Genomic DNA, 21,016 nt, shown 5'->3' with positions numbered 1-21,016 from the left:
CTCTGTGGGCCTGCTCACCTGATCACTACCATCCACATCTGAAGTGTGTGTGTTTGTGTGCGCGCACGCGCTTCGATCTCCAGTATTGTTGCCCGTCTGTCAGACTTGATAGGATGCCTTTCTTCTCAGCTGGCTAAGCTGTCAACAAGCCTGCTGCAGACATCAATATGGGTTGATGATGGAAAGCCACGAGAAAGAGAGACAGAGAGAAAAGGGGGGGAGGCAGAGAGAGAGAGGAGAGAGGGCGGACTGAAGGGCCCGTCTCTGACAAACTGGTTTCACAAAGGGCGACAACATACACGGGTTCAGCAGTCATTAACTTATTTATTATACTGAATGTACAAAACAAAAAGTAAAAGCAACACTTGAATAAACAGTATTGTACATTTTTTAGTCCTGTTTAACTCCTTTTCATATTTCGTTTTTTTTTGTTTTGTTTTTTGTTGTCGTCGTCGTCTTTGAAAAGCATTCCACTGTACACAAGGCTGATGAAGTTCATAACCTTTTAAAAAACACCCAGAAGCACATGTGAAGGTTCCTGTGCTGAGGCACAGTAAGGCGGACACAGGTTTCAACACAACCCCTTACTGCCATGGATATGCAGGGAAATGAAAAATAGCCAGGCTTCTACAAGTATAGAGGAGGGAGAGGGGGTTAATAAAAGGGTACAACAAACTCAGATGACATCACCAAGTTGCTTAGGGTCTGCATGGGGGGAGAAGGCTTCTATTCTAAACCTAGCTTTCAATAAGTTCTGGTTCAAACGTTTTTTTACGTCATATATATATAGCTCTCGGGGCAGGTGGCTTCGTGAAATTTGACAAGAGTGCATGAGCTGAATGGTGGGGGGGGACGGGACTTCTGGAATTTGGAGGGTGCTCATGGTCATCTCCTGAATGTGCTTATCGGCCACAGCCCCTTCTCGCTCGACCACGGGCCCTCAGCTGACCTCCCCTCCCAAATGATTTCCCTGACTACTAGAGAGCACAAGAAACGGGCCTTCTTTTACCAAGTCTCCAAAGCACAGCCTACAGTGGCACAGACATGACTGATCGGGGCACAAACTGGCATGCTGCTGGTTCTGGAGGCTGAATTGACACTGGACAGCAGTTTGAGATATTCATCTTTGTAAAGGTCCCATTCAACATGCCCTACTTTCTAACATTAAACAGACTTATAACCGTATATATATAAACCCAGGTCAGGTTTACAGGGAGATTCTTAAGTGTTGTATTGAATACATTTTTTTTTTTTTTTTTTCAGACAAATGGTGATAAAACCACAGCAAATTGAATGGATGTTTGTTTACGTTTGCGACACTGATAAGATGGGACATAAGAAGAAATAGTGGTTGTCTTGACTTGAACCCCTTAACATACACACTACACATTCCTAAAACAAGGGGAAGGGGGGGGGAAGAAATAGCATCAACTGTAACTTCTAGGGTGGCCAACAATATGGTGCTTTAAAAAAACAAAACGAATGAAGAGTAAGAATAACGAAAAAGAAAAAAAAAATCTCTTCAGTTTGGAATGGATTTTTTTAACGTTTTTTTTTTTCTTTCCTTTTTCTTTTTTAAACAACAGCGGAAAAGAACATTCCCCTTCATTGTCATGATGCTATGGAGATACCATACCGGGCTTCGTAGGGGAAAAGACTGATGTGAATACTTGAGGGTTGAGGAGAGTGTAGCATAGCATGGGCTGTAATAAGAGCAATAGCAGTCCACAGTACTGACTGGTGCCCCACCCACACCTCCCAGCCTTGGGTTGGGTACTGGGCTCAGACAGGGGGCCTGGGTGGATCAGGCTGGGGGAGGGAAGAAACACACCAGACCTAGGTCTTCCAGGGGTGTGTGTGTGTGTGGGGGGGGAGGTTCAGGTTAAATGTGGGGGCTACATGGAGATGTTTGGGCGAGTAGCTAGCTATGCAAAGTGGGAGTGGTGGAAGGTGGCTGGGGGTTTTCTAGGGGTACGTCGGAGCAGTTCTGGGGGCAGGTTCGAGGCACGCGCCCCCTTGTTAGAAGGTCTTCCTGTGGATGGCACGCGTTCGGTCCTCCTCGTACTCCTTCTTGGACACCCACATTTTCTTGAAGGTGTCCAAAGACGCCAAGATGGAACCACTATACCCGCGCAGAGTCGAGGAGGAGGGCAGAAGGGACAGAAGTTAAGGACGGGCCTCAGTGATTTTCACGCACGAACTTACTTGGATCTTATAGGTCGACATGCATACGACAACATTCGAGCTGCATCACTCGCGAGACGGACAAAACGAAACATACCCAATCCACGTCGAGTACAGTCTCTCCTGAGGGGCGGAGATCTAGACGGGAAACGAGAAACATCAACAAGTTACGTCGACATCCTGTTCCTCGCTCCCCCCCCCCCCCCCCCGAGTTGAAGGCTTTGTCTACGTAGGAGAACCAGCGCACGGAGGGAAGATTTATAGGAGACTGTCAAAAGCATGGAAGCCATTCTGGCCATGTCGGCAATCGTACCTTAATCTTGACGTCTTTGGGGGCGAGTTTCTTGACTTCGCTGAGCATCCTGTCCCCAAATCCTGGTGAAGCACAGAAACTGTTAGCTGACAGGACAGTGTAGACGTGTGGTGTGTGTGTGTGTGTGTGTGTGTGTGAGATGTTCAGAAGGGGTTTGAGCAGTGCTGAGCTAAGGGGGCCATCAACCACAGAAGAAAAACCAAGTGTCAAAAAGCATTGCGGGTGTTAAAGGGACACGCCAGTCTAGTGATATATTATTGAAACGGTTTTGCACAGAGCGTGTGTGCCCTTCCTGCTCACGCCGCATCTGTGCAATGACCCACAGGCGTGAACTTTAACACCAGACTACATCCGTGCTGACGGGACACAGCAGCGTTTTTGAATGAGATCTGAAAAGATTCGCACCCATCTCTGATTTGGTGTGCGTAGGTGTGTGTAGGGTGTGTGTGTGTGTGTACCTTTGAGCAGTGTGGACCCTCCAGACAGTACGATGTTGGAGAAGAGCGTACGCCGCAGGTCCATGTCCGACTTCTGGATGGCGAAGGCCAGAACCTCGTGAATCCCTTCGCTCTCGTCGCCTATCAGATCAGGTCTAAACAGCAGCTCCGGAGCCCTGAACCTGGCCGGCCCAATCTAAACAAGGGTCAGAGGTCAGATCAGGGGCGGGGGGGGGGGGGGGGGGGGTCAGTCAAACAACCATGCTAGCGATGCCCAAATGTGTTTACTGCGTGCTCCAAGTCATGGATCAGACTGTGCGACACAACGCTTCAAATCCCACGTCTGGCAGTGCCGTGTGCCGATGTGCACCCCCACTCACATCTAGCGTGCTCCCGTCAGGCAGGGTGTACTGAGACTTCTCCGTTTCGATGGTCTCGTCTTTCTGGGGGTTGAGGGACAGGTAGCAGGCCCGCTGTGGAAACACGGCGCAGGAAACGTGAGGAGCGCGTATCGGAGCTTTCGCATAGACGCGGACGGTTCCAATATGACCGCAGCGACTTCGGAAGCTTCCCCTTGACGCCTGGGGAGGGGAAAGCTTCCGTAGACCGTAGGCGGTAGACCGTACCTCTTTGATGGTGCGGACCACCTCGAACTCGGCCGAGGTGTGGAAGTCGTAGCCCTCCTTGCGCAGCAGCAGGCGGAGGTAGCGGGAGACGTCGCGGCCGGCGATGTCCACCCGCATGATGGAGTGGGGGATGGCGAAGCCCTCGTAGATGGGCACGGCGTGGGTCACGCCGTCGCCCGAGTCCAACACCACGCCCGTGGTGCGGCCCGTGGCATAGCTGTGGGGAGAGAGAGAGAGACAGAGAGAGGAGAGAAGAGAGAGACAGAGACAGGGAGAGTGAGTGAGTGAGAGAGAGACAGAGAGAGTGAGACACAGAGAGAGAGAGGGAGAGAGACAAAGAGAGAGAGGGAGAGAAAGACAGAGCGAGAGAGAGAGAGAGACAGAGATAGAGAAAGAGACAGAGAGACGGAGACAGAGACAGAGAGAGACAGAGATAGAGAAAGAGACAGAGAAAGAGACAGAGACAGAGAGAGACAGAGATAGAGAAAGAGAGAGAGACAGAGAGAGAGAGGGAGAGCAGTCACCTCTCAAAGCCCCACCCTGCCTGGGGGCGGGGCTTGTGCGACAGGAGGCTGGGGGGGGGGGGGACTTGGGCGGCGTACTCACAGACTGAGGACGGCCTGCATGGAGATGAAGAGGGCGGGGACGTTGAACGTCTCGAAGAAGATCTCGGCGGCTTTCTCCCGGTTCTTGCTGGGGTTGAGGGGCGCCTCGGTCAGCAGCACGGGATGCTGCGTGGGGGGGGGGGGGGGACAGAACCGCAATTACTTGGGGGGTGTCAACCCAGGGGTGTGAACACGACAGGATTGGATGACCGAACGAGCCAGAGAAACACAGGAGAGGGCCCGCGGGAGTGAGACAGAGAAGCAGGACGGAGAGGGAGGGCACGCCAAAGGTGTTGAAAGGACGCTAGAGAGGAAGGAGGGGGGAGGAAATGGACAGAGGAGGGGGCAGAGGATTGGAAGAGAGCCCACCTCTTCTGAGAAGGTCTGCAGCTGCTCCTTGGAGTAGACATACTGCCAGATCCTCTCCATGTCATTCCAGTCCTTCACTATCCCATGCTCCATTGGATACCGTACTGACAGCAAGCCCCTGTGCTCCTATCAGAGAGAGAGAGAGAGAGAGAGAGGAAGAGAGAGAGAGAGAGAGAGAGAGAGAGAGAGAGAGAGAGAGAGAGAGAGAGAGAGAGAGAGAGAGAGAGAGAGAGAGAGAGAGAGAGAGAGAGAGAGAGAGAGAGAGAGAGAGAGAGAGAGAGAGAGAGAGAGAGAGAGAGAGAGAGAGAGAGAGAGAGAAACAGTGGGTGGGAAATAAGAGACAAGATGACGCACTGACATTTCGTTGGCTCTTCCACTTCTGGGCTAGTGGGCCTGTACTGGGAGTCATGTTGACATGACTAAAAGACAATGGAGGGCGCAGAGCGAACGAAGCTAACAGTGGTCTGCTTTCGGTAGGTGTGGAGAGTCCCGCGTCCTACCTCTGCCTTGGGTCCGATGAAGAGATCTCCCTCCAGAGCTCCTGCCATCACGCGTACATGCTTCGGACGACCCACGCTGGGTCACAAAGGAGAGAAAATAAATTTAAAATAAAACAAAAATAGTTAGCACCACAGAAAAAATACACCAAGAAAGAAGAAGCTGTAGTCTCTGGCTCTGTCGTCATGTGTTACATTAATAGGTCTGCTTACTAGTTGGGGAAGCAGTATTTGGGGATTTGGTCTCCTGCAAAGCCAGCTTTGACAACACCTGACCCCTGTGGAGAAGGAGAGAAAAAAGAAAAGACGGTTACTGTGGGAGGGGCCGTTTTTTTAATAGCTGACAGTAGACAGTGGCTGTGTCCCTGTGTATGCGAGCGGTCATAAGACATGGCCTGAGGCGCTCATAGTCATCTTCACAGCAACCCTCTATGTGGTGTTTGGTGCAGTACACACTATCTTCTGTTCGTTGTTTCACAGTCCACACAAATATTCACATGACAAAAGGGTGCTACTGCGCTTTTTGCAAGGGTAAAATTTCATTTCAGTGCGTGTGTCCAAATGTGAACGTCACAGTGTTTTCAGTCGTCATCCAGCATGCAGAGCAATGTGTGTTATATGGGTCTATAAATTGCATCATGCATGGCCTTTGATTTGTGCGGCTTCCCCTCTTACTTTTGCAAAATTGATAGTGGACGCGAGAAGTGCACATTGATCGCCGGCATAACTCAAGGAATCAAGAATAGACTATTGAGATCCAACCAAGATGGTGCTGCTGTAGTAAACCTAGCTAGCTAGCTAAGCCCTTTATTGAGGGTGCTAACTGGCTAGCTGACATGTTACATATCGTACCATGACGTTTTATACAGACGAATGATACGTCCTATAAAAAGTAGCAAGTCAGGCAGGCACATGGGCTAATCTAAGACCGCTTGCTTTAAAAGTATATGGCGTTAGCACTACTAGCTATGGTAAAGTAATTACCGCTAGCCTATCAGCTAGTTAGATTAGCAATCCCCATCGAACAGATTAGCTAACTGCTTTTTACAGCGCTTAGTAACACTGTACTAAGTCCATGTTCGATATTGGTTACTGTTAGCAACCGATACATATTCGACAGCAAGGATTGGCATGGCTGTGACGCCTTGAAAATCTAGCCACAAAACAATGAAAAAAACTAGCTAGACAACCCTCGGCAGCTAGCATAGCGGTTTGTGTGAGCTCGACACAAGGGTGTGGATGGTGAGTGACATCATACTCACATTGTCAATCACAACCGGCTGGTTTGCTATAATGTCGTAAGACTCCATGACCGACAGATTGTTAAAGATAGATTTCTAGGTGCAGTTCCGTGTATATTTCTCTCTCTTTTATATTTTGATCATGTAAATAACGCCCTGTCACTGTGGGCTCAGACGACTCGTCGCCGCTCCTTGCTTTGCTCACTACACCCTACCCCGTCGGTTTGACAGACATTTGGAATAGCCAATCACAGTGCTCATCACTCGACTCCACGTGCCCCCTGTCAAACCTCCCTGTGTTGGTTGGCAGATGTTTACTGCAGGCCCAAAGAAGAGGACATGACGGGTTATTCAGCTAACTAGCTAGCACCTGACATTGCTGACTAGGATAGTTAATTATCTTACAAACAAGCCATTTTGTTCGTGAACTTTAAAGGTGTTCTCAGGTAGGTAGCTAAACTAGATGTTGCTTTCAGTTTTAAACGCTGGTCACTAAAGCGTCTTCTCTTACTAGGTAGCAAGCGTATGCTAACTAGCTAACGCGTCCAGAAGCTATTCAGCGTAGACTTTTTGTTTTGAGACCACACCTGTGGTTCTCAAAGCTATAGTAATAGGTTTCACACCTTGTCTTTCAGTTTCTTCCCTAGCGAAGTATACGTACGATAGATCTAACCGACAAAGACTTTAAAACTAATTGACTGAACTTCACTTTAGACATTTACTGAGCACAATTTAGCAAATTGTTAAGGTGGTAACAGGATTGAACCTGTTTAATATTCAGAGCACTTGTCTACACCTCCTTTTGTTAGCCGGTTAAGCACTACTTACTACCGGTTTCAGTTCTTTTAAACTGAAAAAGTAAAGCTAGACGTTATGTGCTGTTCATTTGTGTGTTTAGGCTCTGTCTAAAGTCCTACTGTCTGCCTCCTGTGTCGCCCATGGTGATAACAGAACAGACTAAACATGGCCTGCGTCGAGGAGCCCCCTGAGAAGTAAGATGGAGTTCTGTGTACACATTTTATGACCATGCATACAATCAATCCTAAACATACTCATATCTCTCCTCCATTACGTGTGCGTCTGTGTATGTGCGCGTGATCGCTTCTCAGACACTGTTGGGTGTGTTTTGCCACCGAAAAAGAGGACCGTGTTGCCGAGTGGGTGAGCCCCTGCAGGTGTAAGGGCTGTACCAAGTGGATTCACCAGACTTGTCTGCAGCGATGGCTTGACGAGAAGCAGAAGGGGAACAGCGGAGGAGCGGTCAGCTGCCCCCAATGTGGCACCGAGTACCGCATCATGTTCCCTAAGATGGGTAAGCGCTAGCCCCTCATGCCGACAGGCCCAACATGTCCGTTTGGGGGGTTGCGTGAGTGTGAAAGGACCCTGTGCGTGTCCCCCCCAGGCCCGCTGGTCTACTTCCTCCAGCAGGCAGACAGAGCCCTGTCCCGGGCCAGTCCGTTCGCCGCCGCCGGGGTCGTCGTGGGAACCGTCTACTGGTCCGCTGTAACATACGGAGCTGTGACCGTCATGCAGGTGCCCTCGACACACAAACACACGCAGCTCCACACATGGACCACGCTCGTGGAACATTTACATGTATTCATTTAGGAGACGCTCTTAACCAGAGCGACTTGCAGTAAGTACAGGGACATTCCCCCCCGAGGCAAGTAGGGTGAAGTGCCTTGCCCAAGGACGCAACGTCATTTTTTTGGCACGGCCAAGAATCAAACTGGCAACCTTAAGATTACTAGCCCGATTCCTTAACCGCTCAGCCATCTGACTCCTCCTTCCATATGGGGGAGTCAGGTGGCTGAGCGGGTAGAGCATCGGGCTAGTAATCTGAAGGTTGCCAGTTTGATTCCCGGCCGGTGCGCATGATGTTGTGTCTTTGGGCAAGGCACTTCACCCTACTTGCCTCGGGGGGGGGAATGTCCCTGTACTCACTGTAAGTCGCTCTGGACAAGGGCGTCATTTTTGAATGACTATAAATAAATATGGAAGGCCATATCTTTTATGCCGACATCTGTGATTCTGTCCAGGTGGTGGGTCACAAGAAGGGCCTGGACGTGATGGAGCGAGCCGACCCCCTGTTCCTCCTGATGGGCCTGCCCACCATCCCCGTCATGCTGGTCCTGGGTAAGATGATCCGCTGGGAGGACTACCTGCTGAGGCTGTGGCAGAGGCATTCCTCCAAGCTCCAGCTGCTCGTGTCAGGTACGCCGCACGCGCACTCCCTTCCGTCAGCGCCCCGCCTGGGGTTTTTTTTTTTTTTGCAAATCGAGAGGCGATCGGTAGTTTCAGCCGCTGAGAAGCCGCCCGTCCTGCCTCCAGGTATAGGGCGGCCCTTGCCCCGCGTGCCGGCGGACGGGGGGAGCGGCGGGGACCACCTCTCCGTGTCTCGTACCCTGTGCGGAGCGCTCGTCTTCCCCTCCATCGCCAGTCTGGTCGGACGGCTCCTGTTTGGTCGCGTGCCCTCCAGTCTCCAGCGAACCGTGCTGGTGAGTCCGATCCGCGTGGCTCTGGATTGTCTTCAGACGTTCGGGACGGACTCGCATCCGCGCGCGTCGCCGCTTCTCCGTGTTTGTGTCGGCGAGGCTTTGTTTGATGGTCTCTCTCCCTCCCCCTCTCTCCTTTCCAACAGGGCGGTATCGCGTTTGTGGCGATGAAGGGAGTGCTGAAGGTGTATTTCAAACAGCAGCAGTACCTCATTCAGGCCAATAGGCACATTCTGAACTACCCTGAGAGAGATCAGGAAAGAGAGGGGGAAGAACAGAGTGAAGGAGGAGAGGAAGACACAGAAGACAGCGGAAACGAGTAACAGTGACACTTCGAACAAACCTCACTGTGAGACGGAAGTCATTGGCACTGTCATAGTTATAGGGTGGCCCCTTTATGCAATAGTATATGGCGAACCCGCTTTTAACTGGGAGAGATATGAAAGGGAGGTAGCTCTCAGTTGAGACTTGGGTAGGGGCTAAAGCCTTCCTTTTCTCATCCAATCCCAGAAGCAAGAGCCTCCCAAATGCACATGCACACACACATACTCAACCAATCAGAGCACAACTTGTATTCATTCTCAGACCTGGGTTGCACTCACTTGCATATTTTGTATTTAGTAAACCTTCTCAAACTTCAGGACTTCGGGACAATGAAATGTATTTTCGGTTTGTGCCTCCTAATCACATTGTAAGATATTCATCCAGTCACGATTGTGTGTGTTTGTACATTGTAAAGCTTATATTGCGTCACTGAACAATTAGCCTCAATAAACTTTTTTGATTGATCACTCTGTGGAAAATGTATTAAGAAAAAAATGTATATCAGAGTAAAAAGTGGGCTGGGAGGAAAACAGATGTTGAACAACTATGGTGTTTCATAAAGCATGTTCCAACATGTTGATTAAGCCTGTACAAGGTATTCAATCAAAGCTGAATGCGGACTTTTCTTACCTTCTCGCTATTGGACAAAACGTTATCTCGGTCGATGATTGGCTGTCTGGACTGCGGATGTTGTGGAGTTGATGTCAATTGGAAATTTGGAATGAGGAAAAGCGAGTACCTGCAAATCATTTTTTTTAAATATGAGGAGAGTTACGATATTTGTCAACGGAAGTTCTTCTAATGGAAAGGTAATGACTGTGTAAAGTACTTTAACACACGTGTTATCTAAACCCTTCGCTTGCTGTGTCTTGATAACTCTAGAGCGTATATTGTCTACAACTTCCCTTTCTTCACGCCCATCATGGAATTTATAAACAGTCACCGAAAGTGTTTTGTTCAACACAGGTTCAAATCGCCTGCCGGTCAGCTCAGCTTCATATTTTAGTATTTGATTGTAACAGGTCGTGGCGGTTTATGGCTCGCTTGAAGACCTATTGTCCGTCGCAAGCGCCAAACTGGGAATACGAGCTACAAACGTTTATAACGGGAACGGCGGTCTTATGGATGATATAGCGCTGATAAGGTGAGTAAACGGTAGGGCTACACCACTACGAAGTCACATCCGATCTAAAGATAATCAGTTACTCTCACGCATAATGTATTTTGTGTATGTTCTGCAGAGATGACGACGTGCTCTACGTATCGGAAGGACACTCCTTCGATGGTGAGCTGCTGGTTTTCTTTTTGTCGAGTGCATATGGCACGCATAATAATCCTAATTGCCAGGAGTGGACTGGGGGGTTCTGTGGCATGCGGAAACGGTATCTGTGTGTGTTAGATCAACAAGAGGATCCTGTTGGTTCCGGGAGATGTCCGACACACACTGACTGGCTAACACTAAATGTTGGGGGACGATGCTTCACCACCACACGGTAACCATGACTGCTACTTGAACAGTACTGCTACTAGCCCTGTAGGTATATGTCTGAAACGCGCATGTGCACTTGTTTTCTTCCCAGAAGTACACTGGTCAGTAAGCAGCCAGAGAGTATGCTGGCCCACATGTTCCGAGATAAAGGTGATGCTTCTCTCCAAATGCAGCTTGTGTCGTAATGGTAGAACCGTTAGTCCAATAGAGATGACGTCCCCTAAATTCAAAAGGCAGTGCTTTCAATGTGTTGTATCACGTTAATGTATTACTTTTGTGTGTGTGTGTGTGTGAAGACGTGTGGGGCAATAGGCAGGATTCTCAGGGGGCATATTTGATCGATCGCAGCCCTGAATACTTTGAGCCCATCCTAAACTACCTGAGACATGGGCAGCTCATCATAAACGAAGGCATCAACCCTCTAGGTAAATATTTGAACACACCTGTAGAAACACACATACACACCTTACCACCCCCATAAAGAAACACTAGGCCATCACATTCTGTGGTTGTCTCTCTAGGTGTACTGGAAGAAGCTCGCTTCTTTGGAATTGAGCAGCTGGCTGAACAACTGGAGACTCTGATAAAGGTGGGTTTGCACCCTTCTGGCTGGGAAGAAATCTGTGTGTGTCTGTCTTTGGTGGGGGGACAGTAATGGGTCATTATCATACCTAACGACATCATTGCCATTGAGAAGAGTCCTGTAAGACAATGACTGTAATTAGCACGGAATCAGCTTCCTCCCACTCACTTCCCTCGTGACCTTGGCTCTGTGGCCGTCTTTTACCCAGGCCTCTCAGCCCCCCGGGGACCACTCCCCTCTAACCAGGAAGGAGTTTGTACGTTTCCTATTGGCCACAAGCACAAAGTCAGAGCTCCGTTGTCAGGTACAAACATAATCTGCCCCGCCCCCGCCATTTCTCTTTATCTCATCTATCTCTATGATTCTATGTCTTTGTTTTCTATATATCTCCTCTCTCTCCCTAGGCCTATGTGATTGGTCCCTTGTGTTAGTAGTACTGTCCTGTACTTCAGCTATGTGATTGGTCCGTGTGTTAGTAGTACTGTCCTGTACTTCAGCTATGTGATTGGTCCGTGTGTTAGTAGTACTGTCCTGTACTTCAGCTATGTGATTGATCCGTGTGTTAGTAGTACTGTCCTGTACTTCAGCTATGTGATTGGTCCGTGTGTTAGTAGTACTGTCCTGTACTTCAGCTATGTGATTGGTCCGTGTGTTAGTAGTACTGTCCTGTACTTCAGCTATGTGATTGATCCGTGTGTTAGTAATACTGTCCTGTACTTCAGCTATGTGATTGGTCCGTGTGTTAGTAGTACTGTCCTGTACTTCAGCTATGTGATTGATCCGTGTGTTAGTAGTACTGTCCTGTACTTCAGCTATGTGATTGGTCCGTGTGTTAGTAGTACTGTCCTGTACGTCAGCTATGTGATTGGTCCGTGTGTTAGTAGTACTGTCCTGTACTTCAGCTATGTGATTGGTCCGTGTGTTAGTAGTACTGTCCTGTACTTCAGCTATGTGATTGGTCCGTGTGTTAGTAGTACTGTCCTGTACTTCAGCTATGTGATTGGTCCGTGTGTTAGTAGTACTGTCCTGTACTTCAGCTATGTGATTGGTCCGTGTGTTAGTAGTACTGTCCTGTACTTCAGCTATGTGATTGGTCCGTGTGTTAGTAGTACTGTCCTGTACTTCAGCTATGTGATTGGTCCGTGTGTTAGTAGTACTGTCCTGTACTTCAGCTATGTGATTGGTCCGTGTGTTAGTAGTACTGTCCTGTACTTCAGCTATGTGATTGATCCGTGTGTTAGTAGTACTGTCCTGTACTTCAGCTATGTGATTGGTCCGTGTGTTTGTAGTACTGTCCTGTACGTCAGCTATGTGATTGGTCCGTGTGTTAGTAGTACTGTCCTGTACTTCAGCTATGTGATTGGTCCGTGTGTTAGTAGTACTGTCCTGTACTTCAGCTATGTGATTGGTCCGTGTGTTAGTAGTACTGTCCTGTACTTCAGCTATGTGATTGGTCCGTGTGTTAGTAGTACTGTCCTGTACTTCAGCTATGTGATTGGTCCGTGTGTTAGTAGTACTGTCCTGTACTTCAGCTATGTGATTGGTCCGTGTGTTAGTAGTACTGTCCTGTACTTCAGCTATGTGATTGGTCCGTGTGTTAGTAGTACTGTCCTGTACTTCAGCTATGTGATTGGTCCGTGTGTTAGTAGTACTGTCCTGTACTTCAGCTATGTGATTGGTCCGTGTGTTAGTAGTACTGTCCTGTACTTCAGCTATGTGATTGGTCCGTGTGTTAGTAGTACTGTCCTGTACTTCAGCTATGTGATTGATCCGTGTGTTAGTAGTACTGTCCTGTACTTCAGCTATGTGATTGGTCTGTGTGTTTGTAGTACTGTCCTGTACGTCAGCTATGTGATTGGTCCGTGTGTTAGTAGTACTGTCCTGTACTTCAGCTATGTGATTGGTCCGTGTGTTAGTAGTACTGTCCTGTACTTCAGCTATGTGATTGGTCCGTGTGTTAGTAGTACTGTCCTGTACTTCAGCTATGTGATTGGTCCGTGTGTTAGTAGTACTGTCCTGTACTTCAGCTATGTGATTGGTCCGTGTGTTAGTAGTACTGTCCTGTACTTCAGCTATGTGATTGGTCCGTGTGTTAGTAGTACTGTCCTGTACTTCAGGGTCTGAACTTCAGCGGGGCCGACCTGTCTCGACTCGACCTGCGCTGCATAAACTTCAAAATGGCCAACCTGAGCTTAGCCAACCTCACCCATGCCAACCTCAGTGGTGCCAACCTGGAGAGGGCTGACCTGTCCTCAGCATGCCTGGACGTAAGTGTGTGATATATGAGAGAGAGAGAGAGAGAGAGAGAGGGACAGGGACAGGGACAGGGAGGTTTGTCTTTAAGGACTTATACTGTGGTTGTGATGGGAAGCTGATGACGATGTGAAAACTATAGTGGCACTGAACAACGTACGTGTGTGCCTTCAGGGAGCGAACCTGCTGGGTGTCATGATGCTGTGCTCTAACGCTGAGGGTGCCTCCCTCCGAGGCTGTAACTTTGAGGACCCTGCCGGAGTCAAGGCCAACCTGGAGGGTGAGACAGAGGTCTTTGGGCTGTGTTGAGTGTGTGCCTGTGTGTGTGTGTGTGTGTGTAGGCAGCATGCCAAGGTACTCGGTGCATGGGCTGAGACGTCTCAGTGGTATTGGTGTGGGTGGGTGCGTGTGTGGGGGACAAGTTGTTTCGGTGCTATGTTCCTGAGTGGGTCTGTGTGTGTCCCAGGGGCCAACCTAAAGGGGGTGGATATGGAGGGTAGTCAGATGACAGGCATCAACCTGCGTGTGGCCACGCTGAAGAATGCCAAACTGAAGAACTGCAACCTGAGAGGGGCTACGCTGGCCGGGACAGACCTGGAGGTAAACACACACACACACTCACACTCACTCTCTCTCTCCCCCCCTCTCTCTCTCTCTCTCTCTCTCCCTCTCTCTCCCCCCCCCCTCTCTCTCTCTCCCTCTCTCTCCCCCCCCCCTCTCTCTCTCTCTCTCTCTCCCCCCCCTCTCTCTCTCTTTCCCTCTCTCTCCCCCTCTCTCTCTCTTTCCCTCTCTCTCCCCCCTCTCTCTCTCTCTCTCTCTCCCCCCTCTCCTCCTCTCTCTCTCCCCCCCTCTCTCTCTCCTCCTCTCCTCTCTCTCTCTCTCTCTCTCCTCCTCTCCCTCTCTCTCTCTCTCTCTCTCTCTCTCTCCCCCCTCTCTCTCTCCCCCTCTCTCTCCCCCCCCCCCTCTCGCTCTCTCTCTCTCTCTCTCTCTCCTCCTCTCCCTCTCCCTCCTATATCACTTTCTCTCTCACTTTCTTTCACACTCACACACACTCTCACATTCAGGCTCGCAGACGCAGGCCTCAAGAAATCCTCACCAATGCGAGCGCCTGCGAGCGATACCCTCCATCTCTGTTTGCCCCACCAGAACTGTGACCTGTCCGGCTGCGACCTCCAGGAGGCCAATCTACGGGGCTCCAACGTCAAGGGGGCCATCTTTGAGGAGATGCTGACCGCCCTGCACATGTCCCAGAGCGTACGATGACCACCTCTGCCGAAGCACGCGCGCACACTGTTGGAAGGGGGGCGTGTGCAACCCGAGCTGGCTTGTCGGAAGAATGGCAGCGCAAGCCTCTGCATGTGACCTAGCGTATGATCCACTGACGAACAGCCTGGTTACTGGGGGGCCCTGGTCTACTGATATTTGGCTGTTGAGCAAAGACTATGTGTTCGTACTCAGGGCCTCATTGTCCATTGTGCTGTTACTGCTGAATACCTGTTTGGCGATGATGTACGATAAATGTAATTATTTTGTATGATATGTCCTTCCAGTGTCATCATTTACAGTATGTGTAGGTATGAAACAGAAAAAAAAACAACCAAGGAAGGGCTTCTTTCTTTACCAGTTGCTCAAACGATCACGCATACGAACTGCGTAAATGCAAACACGCATTGCGTATTGTTCTGTACATTGTGACGGCTGTGTTGAAGATGTTTCAGATCAACTATTGGCCTTCATGGTCATGTCCAGCAGGGGGCAGTCAAGTCTTATCTGTATCCACCATGGCTCTCGGTATTCTGCTTCTGTTTCAGTCTGCCCACAGATACTACTGACCAATCACGATCATCTCAATGAGATGGTACACTTGAGTAAATTACTAGGCAGACTTAATTCTGACCATTCCGTTCACTTGTCAGCCCACTTTGTCAGAGATTGCATTTTGCATGCAGGCCTTTGCTGGTGTGTGGTGTGCATGCATGTACTCGTGTGTATGTGAGAGAGAGAGAGAGAGAGAGATAAAGAGAGAGTGGGACAGAGGGAGAGAGAGAGACAGAGAGAGAGAGTCATTGAAAGTGCATCGTAAACTGATGTAGCAGACCGGTCTGGGAAGGTGCTCCAGGACGGCTCGGTGCGTTGCCTTCTGCCATGACAACTACAGATGAGCCACTGTCATGGTGATTGATGTGTTGTTATGGCAATAGATGGGTCTGGGATGTCTGGGAAAAGGATCAGGCCCACTGGTCAACCGTTTTATAACCTGCGCTGTGTGTGTGTTGGGGGGGGGGGGGGGTGCAGACCTGTGTGCTGGGTACTCCATGTGTGGAAGGGTTGGAACATCTCTGTCCTTAACCTCTGTGGATCTTTGGTGGACTGACTGTTTATAAATGTTGAGGGGAAATGGGTTGTGGCTGGGATGGAGGGCCTGATTGGTGTTCCTGTGGCCTGTGGTCCAATCAGAGTGGGAGATGAGTGTGACAAGAACATGAAGGGGAATTGATCGAGTGGCAGACCGCGTTCTGTCCATGGATGCCGCAGAGTACACACTTGCGTACTTCTTCCAGTCGCACTTTTGACCGCAACCGGGCCTCCTGCATACCGTATAGGTTTTTTCATCCTGGATTTCGACAGAACTGGGTTTGTTCTTCGTCATTCTTTAGCCATGACAGGTCCATCAAATAAACAGGCTTCACCAGGCTGAAGGAGGCAAATGGATTGCCCCACGGGATTCGAACGTATAATCACAGTCACAAGGTGGTTTATTTATTTCGCTTCTCCGGCGTGATGTGAGGCTGGGCGAGTGTGCGTTACGTGCCTCCCCGCATGTTTGTGTGTTGCTCCGTCTGCGGGGTCGAAGTGACCTTGGTAAAGCCGTGGTGTTTATGTGGAAGAGAGGGAGAAAAAGAGAGAGGCCGTGAGACAGAGCGAGAGCGTTTATATGAGAGTGCTTTATTAGGCGTCGCCTGGGACGACCTGGGTCTGGCAATGATCTGTGGTCCAACACAGGAAGAACATTTAGCCACAGAGGACCTGGCCGCCGTGTGTGTGTGTGTCTGGACACGTGTGTCTGTGTGTGTGTGTGTCTGGGAACGTGTGTGTCTTACGCATTACAGACACCGACATTTTTAGCAGCATTAAAGGCCACTACTTAGGTCACTAATCTTACCCAATACAACTGACAGTCCTTCAGGGACAAACAGCTCATTTCAGACCTCAACTCCCGGTTCGAATAACGCTGTCTGAATTGACGGGGAACACACAGCTCTAATAGAACCCAGAACTGGCCCTCTATCCCCCCGAACACGTTTTTAAAACATCAAGCGGATTTGGCCTCATCCGTAGAAACCTGCAAGGAACATTCCGGAGAAGAGAACCCTGGCTTACATGCACCGTTCCAAATAGGCACCGGTTGCGTTTTTCATGGTCGTTCGATTACAGAGAGAGAGAGGGGGGGAGATGAGTCCCGCATGTTTTGAAGAGGAACCGTAGAAAGGGTTCCGCTGACGTGAGACGACAAGTTAAAGAAGAGAGACCGAGATGTATTATCAGCAGCACTGTAATTATCAACTTTCTTTCACCCTCTCTTTTCAACTTTCATCACAGTCCCCCCCCCCCCCCCCCTCCTGGTAACAACCACGCCTGCATGGACACCCAGTAATCAAAGACTCTCCCCTCAGGAAGGGTGTGGTAAGAGACGGGCAGAAGGGTCGGCCAATGCCCGCCCCTTTGTGCCCACCCTCCTCCACCTCTCTTGGTCACATGACAACAGACCACGTCACTGAAATGGGGCAATTATTTGTGGGAAGGTTGATTCTTAGACACACATAGCTCTCTCCCTCTCTCTCTTTCTCCCTCTCTCTCTCCCTCTCTCTCTCTTTCTCCCTCTCTCTCTTTCTCCCTCTCTCTTTCTCTTTCTCTCTCTCTCTCTCCCTCTCTCTCCCTCTCTCTCTCTCTCTCTCTCTCTCTCTCTCTCTCTCTCTCTCTCTCTCTCTCTCTCTCTCTCTCTCCCTCTCTCTCTTTCTCCCTCTCTCTTTCTCTCTCTCCCCCTCTCTCTCTCTCTCTCTCTCTCTCTCTCTCCCTCTCATGGCGTAGTGACAGCAGCCCACTCAAAGATGAGCTCATCAGACCAGCAGCAGCTTGAGAGGAGATGTTCTGGATGTTGAGTCACCGCAGGCCCTGTTCTTCTCCTGTTAGCCTCGGGACCAGAACGCCACCTGCTTATCACACACTGGCAGGAACGTGAGCAGATGTGCAGTCATACCTGACAAACACACACACACACACACACACAGATGAGTGCCTCGATAGTGGTGCATTTGTACACACGACCGGTACAAGCAATCACAGTTTCACATCACAGACAGTGTGTGCGTGGCCAGGTGTGAAAGAGTGAAAAGAAAGTGGGGGGGGGGGCTTTTGTTGTTGGCTCTTTCTGCAGACAGTGGCTTCATTGCTGACTGAGGTCCACGCCGTGCTCCGTAAATAACACTGGCCGTGTTAACGCCACATTCCACAGTTTGCGGCGTCCGTGTCTCAAAGTCTCCGTCGCGGACATGCTCGCAAAACCAAACTGGACCAGAGGGTGCTCTGGCCTCGACCAATCAGCTCCCAGACCCAGGCTGTCTCCATTCCCATGAACTCAACCTATTCCAGCATGTGGGTTCAGCACTCTTTTTTCCAGAGTGCTCAAACAGACAAGGCAGCGAGCGTCGAGCTTGGAATGGAACAGGTCCCGCCCAGTCCTCCCAAAAAGCCTCAAGATCCAACCACAACAGACTCAGCCCCACCAAGCATACCAGGACTAAGCAGGATCAGCCTCCATGAGTATGCCTGGATGCACCAAGACACACACACACACACAGTCACACACGCATAGACAATTGTTCACTGAAATGCACACATTACTGACACACACTCACTTACTTACATTTACATTTAGTCATTTAGCAGACGCTCTTATCCAGAGCGACTTACAGTAAGTACAGGGACATACCCCCGAGGCAAGTAGGGTGAAGTGCCTCGCCCGTAGATACAACGTCATTTGGCACGGCCGGGAGTCGAACCCGCAACCTTCTGATTACGAGCCCGATTCCCTAACCGCTCAGCCATCTGACCCTCACTTGTACGCATCCACAGGTGCATGTCTGAGCTCTATATTGGCCACACACAGAGCCGGCTGAGGCTTTTAGAATGAAAGCGGCTTTACTGAACTCACTGCTTCGTTCAACTCTATAAATACAGCGAATCACCACAGGCATGAACGTGCATATGTGCACAAGCACGCGCACGCGCACGCACACGCACACACATACAGACACACGCAGTTATCGTGCATTACCAAATCATCCAGCCCTCAACCGAGACTCTGTCATTACTGTCAAGTTTACTGGAGCTGCAAATCTCACCAAAATTACACACTTTCTCTGCCGAAGATCAGAGCAAATTTATGATTTTCTTCTGTTTACCAGAGAACAAATAAAAAAAGAGAGACAGACAAAGTGAGTGAGACACAGGGTGGAGAGGTGTGTAAACTTGGGGTGAATTACCCCAGTTTCTAGCAGACAAAGTTTGAGCTTTGAGGGTTGATTTGGTCTGCCTCTCGGCTGATAGACTTGGCCAACAGACAGACAGACAGACAGACAGACAGACAGACAGACAGACAGACAGACAGACAGATAGACAATCAGACAGACAGGTAGACAGACAGAACTACAGGCAGACAGACTGACAGAAACTTTTTAACAACAGCTACTTGTAGTCAATCGAATGACGGCAGTGTGGCTAGAATCAGCTGGTGCACTCTGCTTGTGCCATAACGCCAGGGTTAGGCTTGTGCTGGCTCTGGGCAAAGAATTGGGTGGGTCTACATTTGCGGTGTGGAGTCAGTTCTGGTTCTGGCCAGGGTCTGGGGCTGGGCTGGGCCGGTAGTGGTGGTCAGGGAGTGAGTCTGCGTTTGCGGAAGCTTCTGGGGTGAGAGAGCTGCAGAGGGGAGGTCCTTTCTTCTTTCCTTCTCTGTGCTCACGCCAAGTGGCCTGAGCTCGCCACAGCTGCCATTGCGTCGAGCCGCAGGACGCCGCCAGGACACGGCTGGAACCAAGGACGTCTTCGAACGGGGGCTCTCTCTGTAGCTGAGAGAACACGGCGAACACTACATACCCGTGTGGTTCACTGTGTTGTTAAATGAGTGTGTTTGTGTTTTTGTGTGTTTTTGTGTGTCTGAGCACGTGTGTCGGTCTCAGTAAGCTGCCCCCAAAGTAATAAACAGAGGTGATTGCCCTTAGCGTCCAGACTCCTTTACACCCCGGTCATTATACAAACACACACGTACACACACCCCTCACACACTGCACACACAGCTAACTACACACTCAACAACACAACAACCTGCTTACACTTCCTTAGACAAACCCAAAATACTTTAGGTACCAGCTTGGTCCGTGTGTCCAGTGCGCGCGCGTGTGTGTGTGTGTGTGTGTGGCAGGTTGTTCCTGGCTGACAAGGGCGCCTGTGGGTACAGGGAAATGGCCACTGGGCACTTTGCAAAGACTGGAGAAGGGTGTAAAGGAGTCCGGATGTTAGACGAAATCACCTCTGTTTATTATCACTGAAGGGCTTACTTAGGCCAAACACACACAGGCACACACACACACACACACAACAGTTCTCCCATGCACTCACAGGAACAGAACCTTGTTTAGGTCGTAAGTCACATTTGGTGATATGTGACTGCAGGGCTCCATGTCTGTAGGGTTTACCTGGGAGGGGGGGGGAGGGACTGACCCTATTCACAGCAGACAGCAGAGTTGTGATGTGTTTATGAGTCGAAATACACCCCATTCCCCTGCTTCCTAACTTCCCTCTCCTCGCTGCTGCCTCGGAAATAATGGCTCCAAGGTGGCGTCAGCAGCAACCAGGTCCAGATGTGACCAGCCCCCCCTCCCTCCCTCCCTCCTACCCCCCCTCCCTCCTACCCCCCAAAACCCAACGCTGCTCTGCTTCCTTTGCGCAGTATATCTCTTTCTCTGTCTCCCATACTTTATCTGTCTGCCATTCACACTCTCTGTCTGTCTCTCATTCACACACACACACACACACACACACACACACACACACAGACAGTATACAAGAGTTCATCAGTAGTTCAATCACACATAAACCTCATGCTACGTTTTCATTAAACTATCATCAGGATGACTGAAAATGTCCTCGACTTCCTGAAGACAATGATAATACTGTTCGCCCCTCCAAATATGTAGCTTATACATCTGGACTAGGCATGAGAGTGTAAACATACAGAATGATCCAATCCAGCTTTCAGACATGCACGCAAGAACACACACACACACACACACACACACACACTAGGAGTAGACTTCAAGTCTGCACTGACAGCAGAGTAACTACAACAATAATAAGCTCATATGCTTTGTAGTCCTCATGTGGAGCATTTTAGCACACTGTTACTACACAATGCCTTCACATCCTGGACCAGACTGACGGACACCGGATGTACGTACACGGACAGACAGACAGACAAGAAACAGACAGACACAGACAGACAGACAGACAGACAGACACAGACAGACAGACAGACAGACAGACA

At 49.8% G+C, this 21,016-nt stretch overlaps 3 protein-coding genes across 4 annotated transcripts; 2 read left to right on the top strand and 1 right to left on the bottom strand.

The window, feature by feature from the left end:
• Positions 1 to 304: 304 nt before the first annotated feature.
• On the bottom strand, positions 305 to 6,499 carry actr1b (actin related protein 1B). The gene is made up of 11 exons (XM_084693596.1): positions 6,294 to 6,499; positions 5,245 to 5,309; positions 5,035 to 5,110; positions 4,535 to 4,660; positions 4,167 to 4,291; positions 3,561 to 3,777; positions 3,315 to 3,407; positions 2,956 to 3,130; positions 2,498 to 2,559; positions 2,282 to 2,322; positions 305 to 2,122 (listed from the first exon to the last, which is right to left on the bottom strand). Exons 1-11 carry the CDS (start codon positions 6,339 to 6,341, stop codon positions 2,020 to 2,022), a joined length of 1,131 nt encoding a protein of 376 aa, XP_084549722.1. The 5' UTR covers positions 6,342 to 6,499; the 3' UTR covers positions 305 to 2,019.
• Positions 6,500 to 6,563: 64 nt separating this feature from the next.
• On the top strand, positions 6,564 to 9,556 carry marchf5l (membrane-associated ring finger (C3HC4) 5, like). Its single transcript, XM_084693597.1, has 7 exons — positions 6,564 to 6,718; positions 7,171 to 7,264; positions 7,382 to 7,584; positions 7,675 to 7,805; positions 8,312 to 8,486; positions 8,604 to 8,770; positions 8,914 to 9,556. The coding sequence occupies exons 2-7, from the start codon at positions 7,236 to 7,238 to the stop codon at positions 9,088 to 9,090; spliced, it is 882 nt and encodes a 293-aa protein (XP_084549723.1). The 5' UTR covers positions 6,564 to 6,718; positions 7,171 to 7,235; the 3' UTR covers positions 9,091 to 9,556.
• A 144-nt stretch (positions 9,557 to 9,700) lies between these two features.
• Positions 9,701 to 14,955, top strand: kctd9b (potassium channel tetramerization domain containing 9b). Of its 2 annotated transcripts, XM_084693594.1 has the most exons (12): positions 9,701 to 9,900; positions 10,114 to 10,235; positions 10,333 to 10,376; positions 10,491 to 10,584; positions 10,672 to 10,730; positions 10,877 to 11,005; positions 11,102 to 11,169; positions 11,372 to 11,467; positions 13,281 to 13,430; positions 13,591 to 13,696; positions 13,883 to 14,016; positions 14,563 to 14,955. In XM_084693594.1, the coding sequence occupies exons 1-12, from the start codon at positions 9,853 to 9,855 to the stop codon at positions 14,677 to 14,679; spliced, it is 1,167 nt and encodes a 388-aa protein (XP_084549720.1). In that variant the 5' UTR covers positions 9,701 to 9,852; the 3' UTR covers positions 14,680 to 14,955. The 2 variants fall into 2 exon arrangements, with proteins under 2 accessions (XP_084549720.1, XP_084549721.1); XM_084693595.1 differs by lacking the exons at positions 11,372 to 11,467; positions 13,281 to 13,430.
• Positions 14,956 to 21,016: the final 6,061 nt, after the last annotated feature.

The sequence above is a fragment of the Hypomesus nipponensis genome, chromosome 27 (genome assembly GCF_054491055.1).
Source record: "Hypomesus nipponensis isolate SF chromosome 27, ASM5449105v1, whole genome shotgun sequence".
In the NCBI taxonomy this organism is placed as follows: domain Eukaryota; kingdom Metazoa; phylum Chordata; class Actinopteri; order Osmeriformes; family Osmeridae; genus Hypomesus; species Hypomesus nipponensis.
This window is presented reverse-complemented; position numbering and strand designations above follow the sequence as displayed.

Excerpts from the sequence above, each read along its gene's own strand:
- actr1b (XM_084693596.1), bottom strand. The coding sequence starts at position 6,341 with ATGGAGTCTTACGACATTATAGCAAACCAGCCGGTTGTGATTGACAAT. Across the intron at positions 4,292-4,534 it reads TGCAGACCTTCTCAGAAGAG|CATCCCGTGCTGCTGACCGA; the intron begins GTGGGCTCTCTT and ends CCCCCCACGCAG. Across the intron at positions 3,131-3,314 it reads CTGACGGGAGCACGCTAGAT|ATTGGGCCGGCCAGGTTCAG; the intron begins GTGAGTGGGGGT and ends ACCCTTGTTTAG.
- marchf5l (XM_084693597.1), top strand. The coding sequence starts at position 7,236 with ATGGCCTGCGTCGAGGAGCCCCCTGAGAA. Across the intron at positions 7,265-7,381 it reads GTCGAGGAGCCCCCTGAGAA|ACACTGTTGGGTGTGTTTTG; the intron begins GTAAGATGGAGT and ends ATCGCTTCTCAG. Across the intron at positions 7,585-7,674 it reads CATCATGTTCCCTAAGATGG|GCCCGCTGGTCTACTTCCTC; the intron begins GTAAGCGCTAGC and ends TGTCCCCCCCAG.
- kctd9b (XM_084693594.1), top strand. The coding sequence starts at position 9,853 with ATGAGGAGAGTTACGATATTTGTCAACGGAAGTTCTTCTAATGGAAAG. Across the intron at positions 11,170-11,371 it reads AACTGGAGACTCTGATAAAG|GCCTCTCAGCCCCCCGGGGA; the intron begins GTGGGTTTGCAC and ends TCTTTTACCCAG. Across the intron at positions 14,017-14,562 it reads TGGCCGGGACAGACCTGGAG|AACTGTGACCTGTCCGGCTG; the intron begins GTAAACACACAC and ends TTGCCCCACCAG.